Source organism: Solanum dulcamara, chromosome 4, assembly GCF_947179165.1.
Source record: "Solanum dulcamara chromosome 4, daSolDulc1.2, whole genome shotgun sequence".
Classification (NCBI taxonomy): Eukaryota; Viridiplantae; Streptophyta; class Magnoliopsida; order Solanales; family Solanaceae; genus Solanum; species Solanum dulcamara.
The window spans coordinates 5,888,377-5,909,089 of record NC_077240.1 but is presented as its reverse complement, the minus strand read 5'-3'; the positions used below and the strand labels follow the sequence as shown (position 1 = coordinate 5,909,089).

The 20,713-nt window shown below is 30.0% G+C and overlaps 2 protein-coding genes across 2 annotated transcripts; both read right to left on the bottom strand.

Annotated features, from left to right (window-relative positions):
* Positions 1–852: 852 nt before the first annotated feature.
* Positions 853–3,636, bottom strand: LOC129888005 (UDP-glycosyltransferase 85A8-like). Its single transcript, XM_055963262.1, has 3 exons — positions 3,399–3,636; positions 2,804–3,262; positions 853–2,020 (listed from the first exon to the last, which is right to left on the bottom strand). The coding sequence occupies exons 1-3, from the start codon at positions 3,634–3,636 to the stop codon at positions 1,086–1,088; spliced, it is 1,632 nt and encodes a 543-aa protein (XP_055819237.1). The 3' UTR covers positions 853–1,085.
* Positions 3,637–4,189: 553 nt separating this feature from the next.
* On the bottom strand, positions 4,190–7,847 carry LOC129885751 (uncharacterized). The gene is made up of 6 exons (XM_055960158.1): positions 7,584–7,847; positions 6,886–7,098; positions 6,044–6,139; positions 5,808–5,953; positions 5,014–5,233; positions 4,190–4,719 (listed from the first exon to the last, which is right to left on the bottom strand). The coding sequence occupies exons 1-6, from the start codon at positions 7,716–7,718 to the stop codon at positions 4,528–4,530; spliced, it is 1,002 nt and encodes a 333-aa protein (XP_055816133.1). The 5' UTR covers positions 7,719–7,847; the 3' UTR covers positions 4,190–4,527.
* Between the last annotated feature and the right edge of the window lie 12,866 nt (positions 7,848–20,713).

Sequence of the window (20,713 nt, the reverse complement as noted above, 5' to 3'; positions counted from 1 at the left end):
TTGTCTAACTTAAAACTACATTTGATAGTGACGTTCGATAATTTAGAAAATATCTTCAGTTACTATCGATCGTTACTGGCACATAGGCAATATTGATGGACCCTCTATTTTACCTAACACAATATTTTTTTCACTCTCAGCGATAATCTTCCAGGAAAAGTTGTAAGCATTGTCAAACTTAACTAATTTGAGTTTTATGATTATTAACTTATTGATGTTACCTATACTATTAGTAATCTTGTTGAACGTAAGTACATCAAGGATGCTTATTTACTAAACAAAACTTATTAGTGATACTTTGGAATTCTAAATTTGACTAATATTACTATTCTTTTATATAGTTATTTAATATTAAGGGATCGTTTGGTTGGGAGTAAGTTATCTTGGATCAACTATTTCAGGATAAGTTATCTCACCATATATATGAAATAATTTATCCCATCATTAAGGTATAAATGGTGGGATCAATAATCTCATGACTACTTAATACCTCCAATCAAACACAGGATAAAATAATCTTATATTTTGTCTTGGGATTATTTTTCCTTATACCTCACACCAAACGACTCCTAAGAGTGCATTGAGAGAAATATAATTAAAGTTAATTGATTTTCTAAATTGAACAAGTAAAACAAAATATTTATTTTTGGTATAGAACCAAGTAATATAAAACGAAGAGAGTAGGATGGAAACAACTTAAATAGTAATAAACATGATCAAGTGTCACACTTCTTGCCTTTAATTAAGTAAATATATAAAAGCGTAAAATAAAAAAATTATGTCTAATTTCTCATTTATATGTGCTTGATATGGCAAAATATTTTGAGAGTATCACTTATTTCCTCAAAAATATTTTTATTTTTGTTATTTGCTTGGAAAATGAAAATATTTATTAACGACTGATAACAATATTGGTACATGGGACCCTTTCCTTATACAAGTTGCCAGAAACTTTAGCAAGCATATATCATTGAGAGCTATAATGCACCTGTCAATTAGTCATTATTTTGAACCCAACCTATTTTAATACGTAGAAACTTTGGATCATAATTTATTTTATGAACTTGAGGCGTAATCGAAACCAATTATTTGCCGGCAGGAGGGAAAAGCACCTCATTAAACAATTTGTTCACGTTAATACAAGAAGAACCTCCTGGACCAGCAGCCTTCTCTGCTTCCTCCTTCCAATTCATAGCTTTCAACTTCATCTTCTTTCCCTTTTCTCCATCCATCAATTCCCTCACAAGAATCTCAACTTTACTTCTCTTCAGATCATTTATCTCCATTCCCATCTCCCACTCAATGCAACTGTACCTACAATTCGTCTGTTGCTCCGCGAAAAACGGCCAACATAGCACTGGCACTCCTGCACAAACACTATTTAACGTTGAATTCCATCCGCTGTGAGTCAAGAACCCTCCAATCGCGCCATGTTTCAACACTTCCTCTTGAGGACACCAATTGGCTATCATCCCTCTGTCTTTAATTTCACTTAAAAAATCTTCTGGCAAATTTACAGAGTCCCCTGTAATTAAATCAGGCCTAATTATCCATAAAAATTTCTTCTTGCTATTAGCAAGTCCCCATGCCATTTCTGTAAATTGGTCGAAATTCATCACAGCTATACTTCCAAAATTCACATAGACAACTGAATTTGGCTCTTTTGTATCAAGCCATTCAATGCAGCTCAAATCTTCTTTCCACAAATTTGAACTAATGGATTTGAGTTTCTCATCAATTGTGTTGAGCATGAGCTGTAAAGGACCAATGGTGTAAATGTGAGGATGTGTGGTGATAAGGGCATTCAAGACATTATGCTCAAATGCATCAAATGTGTTCAAGATTATAGCTGAGGCTTTAGAGATTCTTTCAGTTTCAGCTATGAAGAAATTAAGCATAATGTCATTGGGATCTGTTGTTCTGATGAAACTTGGGAAATCTTCTAGCCTCATGTCTTTCAACATTCCAGGGACCCAATCTACTATTGTTTCCAAGTATCCGTTTGTAATCTGACTTTCATCTGCATAGAGAAAGAAAACAATGGTGATTATTATGGGGAACTTATTGTTGGATTCAAAAGAATCAGGGCGTTGTGGAAGTTTACAATTACAAATCATACTATACTAAAAGAAACATAATATTATTTTATGATTTGACCAACTGGTGTATATATTTAAAATTAATAAAAAAACATAAAAAATCTCCTCATAAACAGAACTTTTAAACGTCTACATTGTGGATGTTATTGTGTTTTTGGTATAAGAAGATAGTCCTCAATTTATTGAGCTCCAAAACTTTTGCTCTACCAAAAGAATAACCAAATATGAAATAGAAAATTATGTTTCCCTATTAGAAAAAGTAAAAATAATTATGGTAATACTTTAACTTTTCTTTTAGAAAAAAGTAAAACTCAAATCGGGGCAAAACCCTAAGAATAGTTATTTCATAATCAGTCTGATTTATATTTATATTCAATTCATTTCAATTTATTTGTATATCCATATATAGTCCATGGATATGTATTCACGTTTCTAAAAGAGGATGGTAACAACATTAGAAGAAAAAAAATGCATAACTAAGGAATTGATGAGTCGCTGGAGCCTCAAGCGTACCTTTCATAATAAATCTTTTACAAGTCCATTAGTGTAACCTTATCTAATATTGAAGCTAAGGTTACTTACCAATTATCATTTTTTCTAATTAGTTACCAATCAATGTCTCTATTAAAAAGAGTAACATGCAATTTTTAAATGACTAAATATTTTTAACACTTAACACATTAAAATTTGATAAGAATTCTTACCTTTGAGAGGTGTATATCCTCTATCAACAAGTTGTCGATAGTGCAGGTAACACATGAAACCACAAGCACTTGGAGTCCAAAACAACACCTCCGGAAGACCGAATTCCTCAGCAACTTCCAACGTGAAACTCATAACTCCGTCGGATGCGATGCATGTCACCGGAGGAACGCCCTCAATTTCCGCGTTAATTTTATTAATGAGACCACGAAATGGTGCGGAGCAATTCTTGGATGTGGACTCACAAAGAGAAGGAATATGTTGTGTGGCATCGTCGTCTGCCGGTGGGAGGCCGTCCGGTATGGTCTCGAACCGGAAGTCCGGTAATCCGTCGAGGGAGTGTGGCCCATTGGACCGGAGAAGACGTTTGTGGTTGAATTCAGTGTTAACAAAAGTTACGTAAAAGCCATTGTGATGAACAAGTTTGGCTAGTTTTAGCATTGGGCTTATGTGACCTTGTGCTGTCTTTAATTTCAGTTTTTAAAAAAATCTGGCAGTTTTACAGTCCCCTGCAATTAAATCAGGCCTAATTATCCACCTAATTGGCTATCACTCCTGTCTTTAATTTCAGTTTTTAAAAAAATCTGGCAGTTTTACAGTCCCCTGCAATTAAATCAGGCCTAATTATCCACAAGAATTGTTTCTTGCTATTAGCAAGTCCCCATGCCATTTCCATAAATTGATCAAAATTCATCACTATGATACTTCCAAAATTCACATAGACAACTGAATTTGGTTCTTTTGTATCAAGCCATTCAATGCAGCTCAAATCTTCTTTCCACAAATTTGAACCAATTGATTTGAGTTTTTCATCTTCAATTGTGTTATTGAGCATTTGTAAAGGTCTAAAGGACCAATGGTGTAAATGTGAGGATATAGGTGAAAAGGGCATTTAAGACATTATGCTCAAGGACATCAAATGTATTCAAGATTACAACGTGAAACTCATAATTACCTCAGACACGTACACGATATGTCTGATTACGTCGGACACGATTCCACGTGAAATTTATAAAAGCATAAATAAAAAAGGTATGTCTAATTTCTCATTTATATGTCCTCAATATGATATAAAATATTTCGAGAATATTACTTATTTTCTCAAAAAAAAATTATATATTTGATTGAAAAGTGAAAAATATTTTTTAAAGATATATAGGGACATGGCCCATGGGACCATTTCCCTACACAAGTTGCCAATAACACTAGCAGCTATCGTCAAGAGCTATAATGCACACGTCTATTAGTACACAAGACAGACTGAGACATAATTGTTTTATTTTGATCCACACAAACTTTGAATGAGTTGGATCATAATTTATTTTATGAACTTGACCCGTCTAATACACCTAAGTTTGATCGAATCCGATCATTTGCCACCTCAGAACTAGGAGCGAAAAGCACCTTATTAAACAATTAGTTCAAATTAATACAAGAAGAACTTCCTGTACAATGATATCATCATAAAGATGCAACTCCAGTATCAAGTAAACAAATAGCAAATTGGAGGATGATAAGACACAACTCCTATATCTTATTTCTACCTTATTCCACTCTTTATTCATGTACAATTTTCTTCTTTTCCTTGTTTTTCCTTTCTGGATTCATTTAAGTGCACTCTTGGCACATAATGTGTGTTCAGTTCAACTTATAGCTTACAAACCAGCAAATGCCACGAAAAGTGACCACCTAATAATTTGGTACCTAGTTGTTCTGTCCTGCAGACTTAATTCACAGGCGCAAATTGTTGATCAATCAGTCGCTGTGCCCCTTCAACAATCCTCTTTATCGCTTCACCTGCAGGTAGAATTTCCTTGATAAGACCAATGCTCGCACCAGCATACATCGCCATGCTTTCTATATCGCCAGTAGTTGTGGCATTTGGAACTGTACCAGCAAACCGACGAACCTCTCTTTCCTATTCAATAAAGAAAATGAAACTAATTACTACATTCTTAAGAACAAAGGTATAGATGGAAGAAATTCACTCATGTTTATTGTCCACATACTTCTCACCCAATGAGATAAAATGCATAGAATCAAGTATCAAATGATAAGACGAGCTGGTATCAGTGTCAAACAGAAAACTAACAAGAACATTCTAATTCTTTAGTACTCAAAATGTAAAAGGTTGATCACAGAGTGGAGATGATGTGATAGTCAAAAGAACATTTTCAGGATTTCATTAGTAGGGATGTAATGGGATACTCACCCTGCCATGTATGATTGTGCGGCCAATGACAGGTTGATTTGACTCATTCTCATGACTTGGGAGCGCCTTCCATTCCATGAAGAACGGGGTTGCCAGAACACGTTGTGGTGCCCCTGGCCACCTTGCACGACCAAATATGTCTGTGTACTCTGTTTGATCAAATTCAATCAGCTTCCTCTTGTATGTTGGGTGAGCATAGCTTTCCTTTGTTGCAAGAAACCTAAAAAGGTATAAGAAGTTAATAACTTAGCAACTGGTTTTCGTATACACAAGGACATGAATAGTTTTTATGTGAGGGAAGTTCCTAAATATTCCTGTCTAATGCGCTGAAACATCTATTATCATAGGGTATGTTAGCATCCTATGACATATAATTTCATCATTCCATCTAATATTGCCAGGGCAAAACATTACAGCCTAGAATTTAAGTCTAAAACTTAATTTAAAATTATTGATGCCTCATATATATGAATGTGAGATAAAAAAATCTATTGACCAAATCAGAGTTCACATTGACCCACAACATCAAAGATCAAACCTACAATGATGTATAAGCAGCAAGATTTCACATGTTTCCCGAGTTAGAACGAGGCAATATTTCATGTTAATCCACTGGTCAGTTACGTTTCTCATAGAGGTTCACTAATATCCATACTCTAAAAATGCACATAAGAAACTAGCTAAGCAAGAGGGCATGGGAGACTGCAATCTAAAAGTAAACTTACTTACAAACAGCAATCTACCAGCATGTAATGAAACACCTTCAAAATGTAAGAAGTTAAAAAGTTTCATACCTGGTACCTAATGAAACACCCTGTGCACCAAGGGCCAGAGCAGCAACATAACCACGTTCATCCACTATTCCTCCAGCAGCAATTACTGCAATGTCACGACCACGGACAAGATCGACTACTCTAGGCAATAAGGTGATTAAGCCATCCTAAAAGGAAATCAATCAAGTAGATGGTACATATATTCTTATCTTGATGACAAAAATTCACGCATATCATGAACGTGATCAAAATTATACCTGGCCAATTACATGGCCTCCTGCTTCCCGACCTTGGACAATAATTGCATCTACACCAGCATCAGCAGCTTTCTTTGCTTCTTCGTAGCTGCCAATCTGAAAACCAACACATGTCCTTTATAAGCTACATTTTAGGTAACAATAGATGAAGGTAAGTCATCTATTCTTTCACAAATCTACCGACTCTAACTCTAAAGGAAAAGTAGACTCTTAACTCTAAAGCAAAAATTAGAAGCCAACCAACTTGCAGAGGCATTAACAATCATGCCAAAAGAAGTCTGGATCGGCTATACGAATCCTCAACGATCATGTTTCTCCATTAAAATTCATCTCAAATCAAATATAAAAAGAACATTGGATATAGATTTTCAAAATAGGCAATACCATTATATGAAATTATGAACTCTTACACCTTAAACTTAACTTGCAAGAAAGAAATAACTCATGTAAAAAAAACAAAAAATAGGAGTATCTACTATTAATATTCTTACATAATTCAACAACCAAAATACTGGGAAAGAAGGGTTACTACAATAAATAAAACAAGGATGAAGATAATTGATTTGAACTTTTTTTGTTCTTTGCTCATATTCTAAGAATTTGTGTATGATTCTGGTGAAGATTTACCTTTGTTGATGAGCTACATTTCTACCAGAACAAGCAGAACAAAGGCTACCAGAACAAGTGAACCCCACCCTAGTCCAGTTAAGTAAATTCACAAAAGGATCCAACATCATGTAATGCCACTAATTAATGATAGCGAGAAAGCCAAGTTTTGCGATTTTCAGTGACAAATAGTGAATTTTTGAAAATTCGAAAAGAATAAAGTGTTGAAAGCTTACTTGGGGTACAACTTTGACCCCAGCTTTATGAGCTTCAAGAACCAACTCCTTTGAACTTTCACCCCAATAAAGCTGCAGTACTGCAATCTTCTCATCCAGTATAGCTTTCACATTTTCCTTGTGAGGAAATGCAAGAATAACACCAATCCCAAATGGTTTGTTAGTTAAGGTTCTAGTCTTCCTTATGAGCTCTCTCACATAATCAGGATCTTCCTGCCACACAAAAAAATTACACTGTTAGATTCCTATGGACTTCTTAAGGGTTATAGCTACAGCAGCGCGTCGTGCTATAATCGGACACTTCCACCATTATGAGTGAACAATTCTGAATCTAATCAAAGACTGATCAAAAGACAAGATAGCCATTGATCGAACCTGTAAAAAGTAAGTTCACTGTACAACTTTTATTTTGCTTATATTTCTTTAGTTTTGGGGGCTAGTCAGAGAGGGGATTAAAATTAAGCTCTCATTTTTGTACAAAGACAAGTTAAAATAGGAATTAAGCTAGTAAAAAACGTAAAACAATCTGAAATTTTGATGAAATATTGATATTTGAAGGGTTTTCCCTCGACACCTTAGACAAATCTCGCACGGGAGAGATGTTCAATGTATTAAAAAACAAGGTTTATAAAGTCAAGCAGACCAAGGCCTAAAGCACACAATATCAGCATAAAAAATCACGAGAAGAGGGAACACACCCAATCAGGGACTCTGAGAAAACCAAGAGCACCGGCATTAGCAACAGCAGCAACAAGCTCTGGACTTGAGATATCAGGTCCCAAGGGTGACTGAACAATCCCATACTCAAAACCCATAATCCCTCTCCAACCCATGTCTCTCTTTCTTGCCCAAAATACGTGACCAACTCATTTTTCTAATTGGACATTTTTATACTCCATAGCAGACAAACAACACGGCACAAAGTTGTGGACTATTGAGAAATATGCGTAAGCCACTACGTCTAAAAAGCACCAGTGTCTGTCGACATTTGAAAAATTTATCAACTTCAAATTTGAAGGTTAGTTTTAAACATTTTAACCACCTAATCAATTTTAAATTTTATATTTTAAACGTTTAAAAATTAATATATAAACATAAAATTATTTAAAATATTTTATATATACAATGTAATTTTTTATAGAATCTCCTTGATTATCTCTAGGTCCGGCCCAGTTGATGAGGTGCCTCTGATTCAAAGCTTTCTCAAAAGAAAATACCGATTCAAAAGCAGATTGGAATGTTGATCCATAAAAATTAGCACGGAAGGAATTAGGATCCTATGCACTTTTTTCCTTGTTTTGCGCTGATATTTAATTTCTGACCCTTGTAATCAATACTATATTGGGTTTTATTTATTTGGCAATAAAAGTCCACAAAAACATATTTTTCTATTTTAAAAATTTATTTATTTTAAGGATAGTTCGAAATATTACAAAGTCTTTCCATATTTTTTAAATTTCAGATCCAATCAATTTACATCACATTATTGAAACATAGAGAGCAATATTGTCGAGAAATTGCTCTGAAGTCTATTCAAATTTCATATATATTTATTAATTCTAACTATGAATTAATTTGTGAAAATAGGCTTATTGTAAATAAACTTGGTTTATCAAAACTAAATCATAACATTAGTCGAAGTAGGTGTCTATGATTTGTCACATTTATTTGATTAGAAGAAAATGGGGCCCTTTTTTAGCCCAATGAACTGGGCCTATTTGGTCCACCATCCATACAGTTGGGCCTTTATTACGTTTTCCGTTAATAATCTTGACCCATTGGGCCGTTGGCTCAGCAATCAAATTCATTGGGTTATTCTTTGCCCGACGAATTTGGGCTCCTTAGGCCATATAGTTGGGCCTTAATTACGTTTATCATTAATGTTGTTGACCAAGTATACAAATGGTTATGGACCCGAGTCCAATAGAGCTATTCTAATTTTCATATTTTAGCTATAGAAAGTTTAGATAAATAAATTAAACTGAAATTAAATTCAAACAAGAAACTATGCTGGTAAATTGACAAAAAATCTGAGTTATATGATTTTAATTTAAACACCTTTCACTGATTTTCTATACTTTTTCTTATTATTTTATTGTTATCTCTTTTTTTTTCCCATTCATATTACTTCTCTTGTCCCACTTATTACACAAATTAATTAATTTCTAGAATTGTACTTGCCTAAATATGTTTCTAGTTTAAGAGGATATATAACTATTTCTTTTTTCTTAGATTTTGTGAAGTTAGGTTGATGCTGATCTACTTCACCTTTATATTTTTAGAACTTTCTCTTCATTTTTTCAATTGAAAACAAAAATAAAAGCACAACAAATATTTCAGGTAACATACTGAAATATTAATTTTTAATATTAATAAAAGGAAGTAATAAAAATATAACGGGGAAGCAAATATATTTATTGAAAAAATTAAAATTCACGGGTGGAAAAAACTATACTTAAAAAATTCTAAGAGTTCTTACCGTTTGTCGCGATTGAATAGAATCTCAATTATTTGTAATAGTATAACTTATAAAAGAGGTGGGTTAGGATTTAGGTAACGAATCTAATTAGAATTTTTCATCTCAGCATAAAATGATTTTGTGAATCACATGCTAAGCAAATTTGTGGGTTTGCTTGATATTTTATTAATCTCAATTGCTTAGTATGCCTGAGTTATGGCCTAATTAAATCCTTCATGAATAGAATCACGATTATCGCGAATTGCATACATACGTGTAAAGAATTGACTGGTCTTAATTAGTCAAAGATAAGGTTAGACTTGTTTTTCAAATAGTCATTTTTTGTACCGTTGAAAGTTTTATTTTCTTCTTCGATTGAAATTTCTCTATCTGCTTCATCTAATCGAGAAAGAATCGCTTAGAAATTCTTTTACCAACACATAATAAATTCATTAAAATCTAATTAGTTAATTATCACGTGGAAAAAACTGGTACTTAACGCCATTTTGTGTTTCCTATGCAAATTTATCCTAATCAGCCATACAATTCTGAAACTATATAGTTGTCTTTCTGAATGAAACAAATGATTTAATCAAACAATATAATAATGTCGTGGGAATTATTGACTTGTTCACCAAAGTAATTAAAGGCAAATGATGTTTCGTTATCTTCCTTTATCTTTACGTATATATGTGTGGAATTCATGATTGGAGCTTGGTGTTATTCTGTCCATAAGACTTGTTTCCTCCACATATGATTTTCTTGTCATTTTGTGATGTTAAATGTCAATTAAATTGATTTATCATGTATCGATTGATAGAATTAAATTAATAAAAGAAGAAAAATATAAATAAGTATATTTTTAAAAAATATTATAGTAATTAATAAGGATTATTATCCATAAATACAACATTTACAAATGAGAAAGGAGACAATTCTAACAATAACAATTTGAGACAAATTTACTATTCAGAATCAAATAAGTTTAGGATATTGTGATCTTAATTATCTTATGCATATATTTTTAATCTATTTTTATATTTGTGAACATATATGATTCAAGTCAGCAATAATTTGTATAATTAACTCCATTGAACTCTCCCTAGATCGATTTATATTAACAACAGATCACTCACAATCATACTAAAAAGATAGTTAAAGATATTGTCTCTAATGAAAAATTGGAGGTTGCTCTGCTGCAGGTTGATCTTCCGCGCAAATTTTACCCCACTATCGATCTATGATTTCTCGAGAACAAAAAACTTTTTGCAAAGAGCTTAAATACAATTTAGTATTTGTATTCACGACATATATGAATTATAAAATCTTGGCATTTAATTTAGGGCCATGCCAGAAAGCGGTGTGGTATATAATATTAGTATATAATCACAACAACATTTTGTGTGAAAACAACAGGATAGTTGTATTTGTTTATTGTATATGCCTATATGGATTGGATGACATACATTCCAATGAACAAATAATGAAGGTAAGTGGGCCTACTAATCAAGAATTAAGCCTTTATTGAAAAAGCTCCATTACTTTCAATAATTTCCTCAAGGAATATTGGTCTATTATATATATTACTTATTACTAGTACAATAACATGATATGTGTTTTTTCCACCCAAAAAATTTACCGCACAAGTATGAACAACTAACACATATTTTTACATCAATTTATCACTTAATCATACTAATAAATTACATGATCTAATCAACGTATTACTAGAAAATATGGAATTAGATATGTAATTTGTCAGTAATTCCTAGTTAGCCTATTGCTAAAAAGCCGCTCCTAGTTAATTGAGTTTTCTTATAGAATTAGCATGGAATTTTCGTTGTTTAGATGTGAAATATTGTTCGTCACTAATTCTATATTTTTTAGTAGCTTAGTAAGATTTTTTTTGTCACGATTCCTGTTTTTTCCAATTTTTTTCTTATTGGTTCTTCTTCTAAAATGTTTCTAGGTCATTTTAAAAATAATATAGTAGTTTCTTTTAAAATTGTTTTGAATAGAATATCATCCATGACCTATTCAAACATTGAGGCTTTTCTCCATAACACGTTTATAATGACTAGGTCAAGGTCGACCCATGAGTTTGTTTTGGTTTCTTTGGTGGGTCTGTTTCAAGTGGCCTCCCAATTATATTGATTTTAGCCAATGTAGAAATTGTTGAATTTAAGGTTAGAAGGAAGATATAAATTTGTCTAAAATCAATATATGAAATGTCATTTTCACACGTGTGACTTCCTTATCACCATTATTAGGATAACTTAGATTACAGTTAAGCTTGTGAAGGATCATTGCATAGTCCAGCAAGTAACATTTATTGTTCTATATATATCTATCTATATGGACAAGGTTGTCATGATCAGTGACAGATCAATATATATAGCACATCAGTAGCTTAAAAGATTGAGAAACTACATATAAAGTGTAATGTCCTCTCATCACACTATGTTGAGATTATTTTTAGACTAATTAAGGTCAATAAATGATATCTGAGTTAATGATTTTACGAAACGAGTATGAAGATAACAGAGTGATGATATGTCCAGGCTCAGTTTAATACCCTTACCATGTTACACATAACTTGAAGATACATGTTCTCAAGAAGAAGCTGGGCTAATATGGGCCTCATGGCCATAAATGTTTTGTTATCGTGAGTGGAACATAGTGAGTTTTGAAAATTGACCCACGAATTGTGGTAATATGTCATGTCGAATTTAAATCGTGGCAAGATAGTAGGACGTGAAAACCTAACTTTAACTTACCTAACGATCGAATATGTTTTTTTCTTTTCACTTAGTGCAGTAATTACGTACTCACACCAATAATCAATTATTATTATTAGAAAGAAAAAACGTTATGGAGAAACGACTATCTCTGAGAAACATACATACACAAGTGTATGAACGGCAGTTTATAATTTATTAGTCACGGATGATTAAAATCTCAATAATATTAGGGGACGTTTGGTTTGAATACAAGTTATGTTGGAATTAGTTATGCTAGATTAATTATTCTGCCTTTATATCTAATTTGACTGTTTGGCTTGGTGTACTAAAAATAATACTTCCTAAAAAAATAAATTGTATATTTACTAAAATACCCTCTTATTTAGCTTTTTGTATATATATTTTTTGGTAGATCTTTAGTTATTCATTCTTAAAACCAAAACCTCCACCTTATTTAGCTTAGTTATTTTTATGTGTGAATTCTCATGAATTTTCTTTGTGTTGCCAATTTTGGAGGAACAATGCTTATTATTTTTCGGATTTTGGAACTCTAGAAGGAAGAACTATGCCTTTGAATATCTTTACAAATTAGCTATAAAAATGCCTTCTTTTCTTTCTACTTTCCCAGCAAATATAAATGTTATATACACTGCATTGTTCTAAGTTTCTCCTCAAGTTTGTGTTGTTAGTTTCAGGTTCTTCAACCATCAAACTCAAATAAGAGGAAAGTTCTGGTAGCGCGTATACTATATACATTCCTTTTGTTTTACATGTTTACATTGTGATAACACAATTGCGCAACATAACTGTGATTGAAGTACATAATTAATCATAGACACAAAGGAGGTATAACTGCCTATTCACTTCTCACATCAAAGAGAAGTCGAAAAACTTTTTGAACAGGGAGAGGTAGAAAAAATTGATGAAAATAAAAAGTACAAAATATAACTTGACTCAAAGAGAGATTTTCAATTTAGTAGATCCAAACACGACTTTTGCGGGAGCAACTTAAAGAAAATAATTCACTATAGCACATGAGGACAAAATGATGTGTAACTGGAGGGTAATTTTTTCATTTAATAAGTTTATCCCATCACAAATTATGATGGGATTATTATACCATCTCTTAGGAGGGATAACTTATTCCGGTACTATTTATTAGTCCGGAAATAAGTTATTCTGAATTTATCAACCAAACATCAATTTAAGTAACACTATAATTTTATCCTGGGATTAATTGTTGTTATACTTCACACCAAACGACCCCTTAGGATAAAAGAAAAAGGGGAATATATGAGCATAAATAAATAATGAAAATAAAATAAAGAGGCTTTGGTAAATCACTAGGCCAAGAACCCGTTTGATTTGATTTTAAAAAATAGATTTTAAGTCAAAAATAAAAAATCAAATTAAAATGTCTTTTAAGTCAAAAAATAAAAAGTAGGAGAATCCTCTCCTACTTTTGATTTTTAACATTTTTAAAGTCATTTTAAATTTATTTTACGTTATTTTTAACTTTAATTTATTAAACACTCTCAAACATTTAAAATAACTTTAAAAATAGATTTGACCAACTTTTAAATCATTCCAAACGTATTCTAAGAATCTTGATATTTATCAAAACTGATAAATAGAGACAGAGAGAAATCATTGAGCCATTAGAACAAAGATTATATAAGTCAATATTTTATTGGTACTTGTTAGTTGATTAGTCTTTTTCTCTGTCTTCAAATGATTGAGTAGATCTTAACTCTGAACAATTTGTTGTATTTTTGTCAAAACAGTAGTCTTGTTAAGAATTGAAGCAAAACAGAAAAGAGAAGCATACATAATCAATCGGTCGTGATGGAGTGGTAAATATTCATCCTTTCTTAATCAAAAGTTTGGATTTGATATTTTATGAGTACAAAATCTTTTTTATTAGTACAAAATCGTTTTACCCTCAAATTTAATCGAAACTCAATACAGATTATCAGACACCGGGTGATGTAGGGGAAAAAAAGATATTCGCCACGGTAACACTTCATATAATTCTCTAATAGAGGGGTTTATGTTTTTTACCTGTGATTATATTATGGACGAGTAAAAGAAATAAATGATCTGTAGGGGAACTATGTGTTCTTGATTCTTGATATAAATAGTTTTCTTCGTCCAACTGAATTATGACTTTTTGAGAACTAATTATTGAGAAACATAATTCTCGACTATATGGTAGATAGAAAAAATTGCATGAAGGTGCGTGGTGCCTAACATATGAATAATTTTTTTTCTTCTTCACATCGCATAACGATGGTGCCTAACATATAAATAACATTTTTTTTCTTCGCATGGCATGAAGATGGTTGGGGTTATTTTGTAATCGTGTAATCTCTTATTTTGTAATGTATCGTATTTTTTGTTGTCTCATTTTATTTATATTTTGTTGGTTTTCTGTAATTTTATTCTTGTAATCTTACTTTATTAACAATTTTTTTTGAGCCGATGGTCTATTAGAAACACATGTCTACCTCACAAGAATAGAATAAGGCATGTAATTGTGGATTACACTAGATATGTTGTTGTGAGTCATAAAGTGTTGGGATTGACATTTTTAACAAGACACATCATGCGGAAGATAACAAAATCCAAATCTTGAGTGATGATAAATCACACGACATAGAATAATATACTAAAAATGCATAATCATAATATGGTTTGGTCAATTGACCTAAATATATATGAAAAAATTGATATAAAAAAGCATAAAAACTAATGAGAGAAAAATTTCTCCAACCCTTAAATAAGACTATTTTAACAACTACATCGTGGATGTTTTTTGTATGATAAGTTATGATCTATTCTAGTTGTAGAAGTCCAAAACTTTTTATCAAAAAAAAAAAAGATAGATATGGAAGAGTTATTTTCTACCACATAAACTTTTCATAAAACTTTTTTAAGTAAAACACAATTATGGTATAGAATCAAAATAAACTAGTAATAAATTCAAGGCAATAATTAATCCAAACATGAAGATGCATGGTGCCTAACTTATAAATAAATTTAATTTGTTTTACTCACCAAATGCTATTATGCAACCTTATCCTAAATCCTAATGATACAATTCTAACACACATAATCCCATTCCAATGAAACATTACTGTATATATGAATAAAATGATCACTTAATCAGATCAATAATTCTTAAGGGAACAATGTTATGTCATTTACCAACCATATATCCTCTAGAAAGCTAAATTAAGTTTTAATATTGTTGAATTCATTATTGGCTCTTGGATGGAACAGGACTTGTTTCAATCATGATTTTAAGTCTCCCTTTCTTGTCCTTTTCAACTATTTATCACCATAATTAATATAATTTTGAGTCATATAATAATAATAATAATAATAATAATAATAATAATAATAATAGTTTCAATTAATTAGTATTTACCTTAAGACGTCGGTCAGAGAGTTGCGTACTTAGTATCAACGAATCATTTAGAAGTAGCAATTATCATGGATAGAGAATACAACTTTATTATTATATTAATGCCAAATAAGTTTGAAAATAACATGATAAGAGCTGCAGTTGATTAATTTTAAGTTATTTGGTTCAAATGTAACAAAAACATCAAAGGAAGGTAGGCCTACTAAGTACTAATCCAAGAATTATTAGGCATTTGGTGACAAAATTTGCATCCTTTTCGATAGCGTTTGTTAAGGTCTTGCCAACATTTTTCTCTCACTGCAACTTGCAATTCTCTATGGCGTATACAGATTGGTTTTCTTTTTTTTCTTATTCTTTTTTGGTTGTTTCATTAAAAGCTTTTAATTTCCATATATTATAGTCGTCATTTTTTCTTTGAATAGAAGGATAATGATATGGGCAAATCGGAGGTTTCATTTGAATTTGGGCGGAATAAAATAGGTTGACTATACCCAAAAGTTAGTTTGGATACTATGAATTGAGTCATCAAAGACACCTTAAATAATGGACCATTATATATTCAGTTTGTGCAAATTTTTCAGGCAGGAAAATTAAATAAGTAATAACATGTGTATGTTTTGATAAAATATTATTTGATGATAGTTTAGAAAGGAAAGATGGGTTAAATATGAAAAAAAAAAAAGAAACAAGATATTTTAATTGTGTTTTTGATTCTTTATTTTTTTTAATCCTCAAACAAAACTAATAAAACATCTTAAGTTATTTATTATAGCCATACATAATTATGATATATATAAAAAAAATGATTTAAATATTTTGACAAGGTTTTCATGTATCAATTTGAATTACGTGCTTAACCCAAATATTTAGTAGTCTGATTAGTAAATAAATAGATAGGTTAAATTTGAACGGATTGATCGGGGTCATACCTTCAATAACTTAAAGTGATATGTTATTATAAAAAGTGTGGTTTCCTTCCTTTTTATTTTTTTTTAAGGATAACTTAAATTTATAGTTAAGATTATGACTAGGGTAATGTACACTACTCCAGCAAGTAACATTAAATTGATTTGTTACGTGCAGCAGTAAATATTTTACATTTTCCTTTGTGATGGATGATTTTTATTTTTTTACCTAATCAGATACTGTTGCAAGAAATTAAATTGCTGCCTCAGGCATTATAACTGTGCGTCCTTGTCTAAATTTTACTACTATCGTGACTATTTAAGTATTATCCAGTACAATTTTCAGACATCCAGTACCAGTTGCAGGCCAGATACAAAGAACCTATTATAGTTCCTTGCTTCATTTTTATTTATTCATTATATTATTTTGAAATTTTTAATAATAGTTTTATAATTTATAAAATTAATAAATAATTTAATATGATATGTCTATTTTATTTTTACCATTAAATATTATTAATTTTTAATATTTAAATAACTTATATTTAATAAGAATAATTTAACCTATTATTTACTGTTTTTAATGTATGTGTTAAGTCAATAATTGATAATTATTATTGAATAGAGGAAGTAGTTAATTTACTTGGTCTAGGCCACACCAACCCCTGGTCATAATTGGACCACTGATAATATTAATACAGTATTAAATTTTTGTATGTGAAAATATTTATGAGAAAAAGAAAGGGACGATATATTAAATTGCAAAGAATTCTTATTCGATTGAATACTGCCTCCACTTTGATATGGAAATATGCACAACTTGAAGCCATGAGTTATTTAATTAATTAATTTCTCTGTTTAAAATTCAAGAGTCTGAGTATTACTTCAATTGGTATATTATAGGATGAGTGTCCGATTAATATCAACATGATAAGGAAGTATATATTCTACGGTAACTATAACAGATTTATATTAATAACAAGTGAATGGATCTAGGGTACTTTTATGCTATCTTGAATTAATGGTCCCTTCATTTACCTTCAAAGCTATTGTGATAATAATAAATATTCTTTCATCTTAATTATGATATTTTAAATTTAAATTTTAAAAATAAATTATATTTAATAAAAAATATTTTACCTCAAAGTGAGACGTGTCAACAAAAAATCATATTAGCCAGAAAGAAAAAAAACAAAGAATGGTCCCTCCAATCAACCGGATATGATCATATGACTTTATCAAATCCTATGCACGAGAGATTTGTTAGCTTGCTGTCTCTATGAATAAATGAGAAAATACAAGCTAAGTTTGCTTGATTTTTTGTCTTCATTTTGTTATCTATGTATATTTTTTTTATTTTGTTGTTAATTATATTCATTTTTTCCCGTGGATCGTAATTCATGAATTTTGAATCGGAATGGTGAAAGCATCCAGTAATATCCATTTTACATTTATTAATACAAATATCTAAAATATGTAGTAGGAGTATATATACTTTGTTTTAACCATGTACAAATCTCTGAATTTGGGAATTAAGGACAATAACACATCTTAAATTTTGTGATATGTCATTTTCACACGTGTTGCTACCTTTTCATCATTATTAACTTCACTTATCGCCCTAGTAGTTCACAAGTAAAGCTCATGTATTGTCTCATCTACATTTATTCATTCATCTAACTCCTCTACCATTTTAAATGGTCATTTTTATTTGCTTATTTTAAATTTTGTGCATCTCTTAAATATAACAATTATTATAAAAATTTAATTATAATATTTATATTAATTGATGTATGATTTTAGATCTTAGAAAATTATTTGAGGAAAGAGTAATTAATATTGAGGGTAAAATAAATAAAAAAGTTGTAATTGTTTTTAATATGTTAAAAGTGAGAATAAAAGTGAAAATATATTTTTTTAAACAGTGTACGGTAAAACCTTTATAAATGTATATGTTTGGACAGGAAAAAAATATTCATTTATCGATAAATAAATATTTATTATTTTAGAGAGTATTTTGCAGTATGTACCATAAGAAAAAAAAATTGAATTAAGAATTTCAAAAGTTTAAATCTAGGAAACTAAAAAGTATAGTTTTGCATATTTATTATTTAAATTTAGGAAAGTTAAACGAATTTAGTGAAGTTTAATATTTCTAATTGTATTCATGTATATAGAATATGAAGAGATTTTATGTTTAACTATAAAAAGAAAAGGCTAGATGCTTAAAAATCATAATCCAAGTATAATGTCTTCTCATCATTTGAAAGGCGTAACAAATCATCTTTAACCAATAAAATAAGAAACGCAATAAATGAATATAACAAAGAGAATCCAACTATAAAATCATATTTTAAAAAGAAATAGTTATTGATCCAGTATTATTGATTGATTAAATATATATATATTTGATGTATTCCAGTAATTATTATTTTATATTTTTGGGGGGCATTTAAAACTTTATTTTTAATTATTATATAATGTATTTAGCTAGAATATTACTTTAATATAACTGGCCCAAGTCGGGACTGGAGAAAAACATTTATTTAGCGAGATTATTATTTTATCGAATATTACTTTATCGAGTTTTTACTGTAAAAGTAAAAATAAACAGATAAATTATCAAGTATTGACTTGATATATATTTTTTAATAAGGAGTGATAAATAGAATGAGTATTTTATCATGTCAATAAATTTAATTTAATTTTTTTGGTAAATGACTTGAATAAATCATTAGAATAAATTAAAAATTAAGTGATAAATTATCTTTTAATTTTTTAAATTGAAGAGAATAAAAGCCGATATTTATTATTAGGAAGATGGAAAAATAAAAATGGATGAAGGGAGTATATAGTAGTTGTGTTAATGTAATTACTCCATTTAACTTCTTACTTGCAAAAAATATATTTAACATTATTGAATTTTAATTGACTGAATAGCTACTGATCAGATCTTCGTCTTAACTGGGCAAATGATATTTATAGGCAAGTTGAGTGATTATTTTTTTTTTAAAAAAAGGTATTTAGTGACTTTGTGTCATATCTAATTATAGTTGAGTTAGTATGCTCTTCGTTTATTTACTTGTCTAGTATTTTTAAAATAGATTTTTATATTTAGTTGTCATTTTTAAAAAAAGATACATATTTTTATTTTATTTTGCCATTAAAGTTAATTACTTATTCACCAAATCACTTACCAAAATCTAAGACTATACAATAATTAATATAAATATTAAATAAAATACTCATATTAATTATTATTTTTAAGGACAGTGTAAAATTTAAAATAGATAAATAATAATTAACGGACGGAGTATTTCAATTATCTGCAGCTTATACATAAAAGACAGCTGTCCATAAGCAAATTAATTACAAAGCATGAAATTTTCCGATGGATTCATAACTTTAAATCATATAAATAGGGTCTAGCTAGACCAAGCCAACCTTATCCTAATTAGACTGTTGATTATATTATTCCATTGGTTGTGTATCACACCAACTATATACTCTGTGTTAAAAACACTACAGGAATACATACAATTTAAATTAATGTCAAATAAAGTAAAATAACTTGTAGAACTAAATAAGGTTTCTACATATACGTACAGTATTAAACAACTATTTTTGCCAACTTAAATTTGATGAAAATGGCTCAGCTGTGAAAGGGAAATGTGCATAAATTTGAAGTATTTTGTACTTTTCTGCCTTTAAGATGGGTGAAGGGATATGCCTAATTGGTAGGTTAGCTCTGACTATTCGCATAGTTCCAACTTACATTTAAAACGAGTCACACCCCTCATTAAAAAATAAATAAAACTTGAAACTTTTTTTTAAAAAATAAAATAAAATAGAACAATAAGTTCTCCAAATCAAACACTTTGCCAAAAGATACGAAAATAAAATGATTAGACTATTTTGTTATTATTATGTGTGTGGTGAAAGTGGAATAGGGAGAAAGGGGTCCTTTGCTGTCCCGGATGGAGTGAATATTTCAGAATTAAAATTATATTTTGTTGGTTCTAGAGTATAAATTTAATTTCAATTAGAAACTTAGATTTCTTATCTAATTACATCCAAGTTAGTATTATTTTATTCCACTTTTCAAATAAGATAAATCTTTCCTATGATTATAATTCCATGATAACTTTGTTTGCAAATCAAATAACCCCTAAGGTTGGTTTATGTTTTTTAAAAAAATTTAATATATTTACTCTAAATATTAATAAGTATGTTCAAATTTAATATTTGCACTTCTAAATAATCTCAGATAATATTAAAAAAATTTGGATTAAAGCTA

Excerpts from the sequence above, each read along its gene's own strand:
- LOC129888005 (XM_055963262.1), bottom strand. The coding sequence starts at position 3,636 with ATGCTCAATAACACAATTGAAGATGAAAAACTCAAATCAATTGGTTCA. Across the intron at positions 3,263-3,398 it reads TGATTTAATTGCAGGGGACT|CACAAGGTCACATAAGCCCA; the intron begins GTAAAACTGCCA and ends AATTAAAGACAG. Across the intron at positions 2,021-2,803 it reads AGGATATACACCTCTCAAAG|ATGAAAGTCAGATTACAAAC; the intron begins GTAAGAATTCTT and ends TTCTCTATGCAG.
- LOC129885751 (XM_055960158.1), bottom strand. The coding sequence starts at position 7,718 with ATGGGTTGGAGAGGGATTATGGGTTTTGAGTATGGGATTGTTCAGTCA. Across the intron at positions 6,140-6,885 it reads GGGTCAAAGTTGTACCCCAA|ATTGGCAGCTACGAAGAAGC; the intron begins GTAAGCTTTCAA and ends GTTGGTTTTCAG. Across the intron at positions 4,720-5,013 it reads GCACAATCATACATGGCAGG|GAAAGAGAGGTTCGTCGGTT; the intron begins GTGAGTATCCCA and ends TTTATTGAATAG.